This window comes from Pyrus communis, chromosome 2 (assembly GCF_041283825.1).
Source record: "Pyrus communis isolate YQ-2024b chromosome 2, ASM4128382v1, whole genome shotgun sequence".
NCBI lineage: Eukaryota > Viridiplantae > Streptophyta > Magnoliopsida > Rosales > Rosaceae > Pyrus > Pyrus communis.
This window is the reverse complement of record NC_142566.1, coordinates 5,023,855-5,027,323: the sequence shown is the minus strand read 5'-3', so window position 1 is coordinate 5,027,323 and position 3,469 is coordinate 5,023,855. Positions and strand designations below refer to the sequence as shown.

At 39.9% G+C, this 3,469-nt stretch overlaps 1 protein-coding gene across 1 annotated transcript; it reads right to left on the bottom strand.

Annotated features, from left to right (window-relative positions):
* Positions 1-367: 367 nt before the first annotated feature.
* LOC148698391 (uncharacterized) lies at positions 368-2,227 on the bottom strand. Its single transcript, XM_088677202.1, has one exon. The coding sequence runs from the start codon at positions 2,225-2,227 to the stop codon at positions 368-370; it is 1,860 nt and encodes a 619-aa protein (XP_088533328.1).
* Positions 2,228-3,469: the final 1,242 nt, after the last annotated feature.

Genomic DNA, 3,469 nt, shown 5'->3' with positions numbered 1-3,469 from the left:
GCTGTTTTCATGAAGGGCCTCCCTAATAGAATCGGCAATGGGGTGGAATGGGGTGAATCCTCCATGTCAAGCACGTAGAAATCCGCTGGAAAAATCAAGTTACCAACCTGTACCAAAACATCTTCCAAAACACCCTTTGGATATGCATTAGAACGATCGGCTAATTGAATTATCACACCATCATTTTTAAGCTCACCTAAGTTCATAGATGCATAAATAGAGTATGGCATAACATTAATCGAAGCCCCTAAGTCTAACATGCATTGTTCAAACTTAGTATTACCAATAACGCACGAAATTGTAAAACTACCCGGATCTTTGCATTTAGGGGGTAATTTCCTTTGTAACACAGCAGAGACATTTTCACTTACTTGAACCACCTCTTTGTTTGAAATCCTTCTCCTTGTGTACAAAGTTCTTTTAAAAACTTAGCATACCTCGGGACTTGCTTAATCGCATCAAGGAGCGGGATATTGACTTGAACTTTCCGAAAGGTCTCTAGAATGTCCTTCTCGGCTTCTTCCTTCTTTGATTGCCTAAACCTGCCAGGAAAGGGAACATTTAGTGGAATAGAACTAGAAAAAGTCGAATTGGGACTTACCTTGGTGGTTTGGGACGGTTTAGGAGAACTAGATGAATTCGGCAAGGTTTGGTCATCCTTGGCCGTGGGCTTTGCTCCATGTGCTTCTTCTTGCAGCAACTTGTCCTCCTCGTCTTGACTTGATTTGGATGTATTTGAGTCCGTTCCAACCTGTTTACCAATTCTCAACATGATGGCCTTAGCGGTTTCAAATCCTCCCTTCGGGTTCATAACGGTTGAACTAGGCAATCTGCCTTGTTCTCTAATTTGCCCCATAAATTCGGCAATTTGACCCATTTGCTTCTCCAAATTGTCCACCCTTTTGTCTTGGATTTGTCTCTCCTTATTTTGAGTTTGTACTTCCTGCGTCAAAGTAGTAAGTAACTTAACAACTTGATCATTATCCAAAGACATACCTGAGGTTGTTGGGGCAGATTGCACTTGGTTTTGATTGGGGACGAATGGCTTTGTATAAAAGCTCGGTGGTTGCTGCCTAAATCCTCCTTCTTGTTGGGGTTGTTGAGGATCCCGCCATTTGAAATTTGGATGGTCCCTCCACCCCGGATTGTAGGTATTAGAGTATGAATCATGGCGTGGTTGATTTTGGTTCCCAAAACCCACGGCATTGGCAGATTCCCAACCCCCATTCTCAATCAATTGAGGGCATTGATCGTTGGCATGTCCTTGCATAGAGCACACGCCACACACACTTGGTCCATGAATCTTCATTCCCTCGGCCAACTGAGAAACAATAGAAGTAAGGTTAGCTAATTGGGATTGAATTTCGGGCATAGAACTTACCTCATTCACTTGTGGCCGTGGGGGGTCTCTTTGTCCAACACCTTCGTATTGTTGTGCATTATGTGCTCGGTTGGCAATTAGAACTTTTGCATCCCCCGGAGTTTTATCCACCAACGCACCTCCCGCCGAGGCATCAAGCATTTGGCGTTCCATGGGAAGGAGTCCTTCGTAGAAGTATTGAATGAGCAGCTCCTCCTTCATTTGATGCTGTGGACAAGAAGCAACAAGTGATTTAAAACGTTCATAATAAGAAGGAAACGATTCACCTTGATTTTGTTGGATGCCACTAATCCGTTTCCTCAAGAGAATGACTCTTGAAGTTGGGAAAAACTTCTCCAAGAAAGCTCTTTTCATACTATCCCAAGATGTAACCGTTCCGGGTGCTAACTCGTACAGCCAATCCTTCGCCTTTTCCAAAAGTGAGAATGGAAAAGCCTTCATCATCAGAATGTTCCCGTCGACATTTATGGGTGTCATGCTCGAACAAACAACCTCGAACTCCTTGAGATGCTTGTTGGGATCTTCCATGGAAAGCCTATGGTATTTCGGAATGTGGTGCAACAAGCTTGATTTCAACTCGAATTCATCGGTCTTGCCTTGGGCAGCCGCGGGGTATTGAATGCATAATGGTGCGGCATTGGCCAACCCCGAGGCCGAAAGCTCTTTAATGGTCCGATTGTCCGCTGCCATAACTTCTTCTTCCACTTCTTCAAACTCAGATTCGGCCTCTGAACTTGAACTAGGTTCACTAGGTTCGGGATGCCTCCTCTTTCTTCTCAAATCACATTCAAAATCGTCGTTAAAGTCCAAGATATGTGCATGCACAGTTTGAGAACTCCGCGTCATGCACTAGTACCTAAACCAAGAAAACAAAACAAAATAAGAAAACTAGGTAAATTACACTAAAAACACACGGCAAAAACACAAGGGATTAGCAATTTTGCTAATCCCCGGCAACGGCGCCAAAATTTGATGTGAAAATTAACTTGACACACAAATTAAACCCTATGGATGACAATTGTAGTATATGAGCAAATAGGGATCGTTCTAGACCGGGGATTAACTAGGGATGCTAATCAATGTGAAATTGACTCAAAAACATAAAAACAATATTTAGAACACTAAAATAGACTTAATGAATGCAAATCTAAAATTTAAAACACTCAAACAAACTAAAAGACTCAAAACAGCACAAACACACTCAAATCTGCCTAAAAACCACTTTCTGGGCAGTTTTGAGTACAAACACAAATTTGGACGAAATTAAGTTGTAACTTGACTCAAGACTCTTAAAAACACAAACTAAATGTATTTCTAACTAATCTAACACTTTAAAATAAATGAGGGATTGGTTTTGACAAATTTAAAATTAAAACAGAAACTTGGAAACAAAACAGATTCTAAAACCGATTTTGATGAAATAGAATGATGAGAAACTAGTTAGAGGGTTCCTTATCCACACATGAACATATGCATATAATTTGATTCCCAGTTATGACTTCAACAAACGATGAATGACAGTGCTCCAAGTTAATTAGGTCCGCTTAAATTAACTTTCAGATTTCCCTAGATTCATTGGATTGAATGGAATACACATTACAACCAAATTATTCCTAATCAAAGTCCCTAACTATGGAATACGCATGATAGAGACATTCAACAAAGATCATTAAGTTCAACGGAAATCATAAACATCGACTAGGCATTCATAACTATGGAATACGCATGTTAATCCAGCCTAGGGTTTACTAAACACAATCGTGACTAGCGATTTTTACTACTCATGAATATAAGTTCATAACGATTAGGTGAAATTCCCTTATATCCTAGCATCAAGTTTAGGCATGCAAATTAAGTGTCGACCCTCAACCCACATACATAAACAAGTTCTTAATCAAAACAGAAAAGTAAACCACATCTAAAGTTCATGAATTCATAACTGGAGTAAATCAAATTATAACCAACATATGTCCATGGCTTCAAATTCGCCTCTAACTAAAAAGAAATTAGTTCCACATGTATAACATAATTGAATAACAAGTTAAATTAAACATGAAAACAGAAACAAGAGAAGAAAGAACTCCAAAC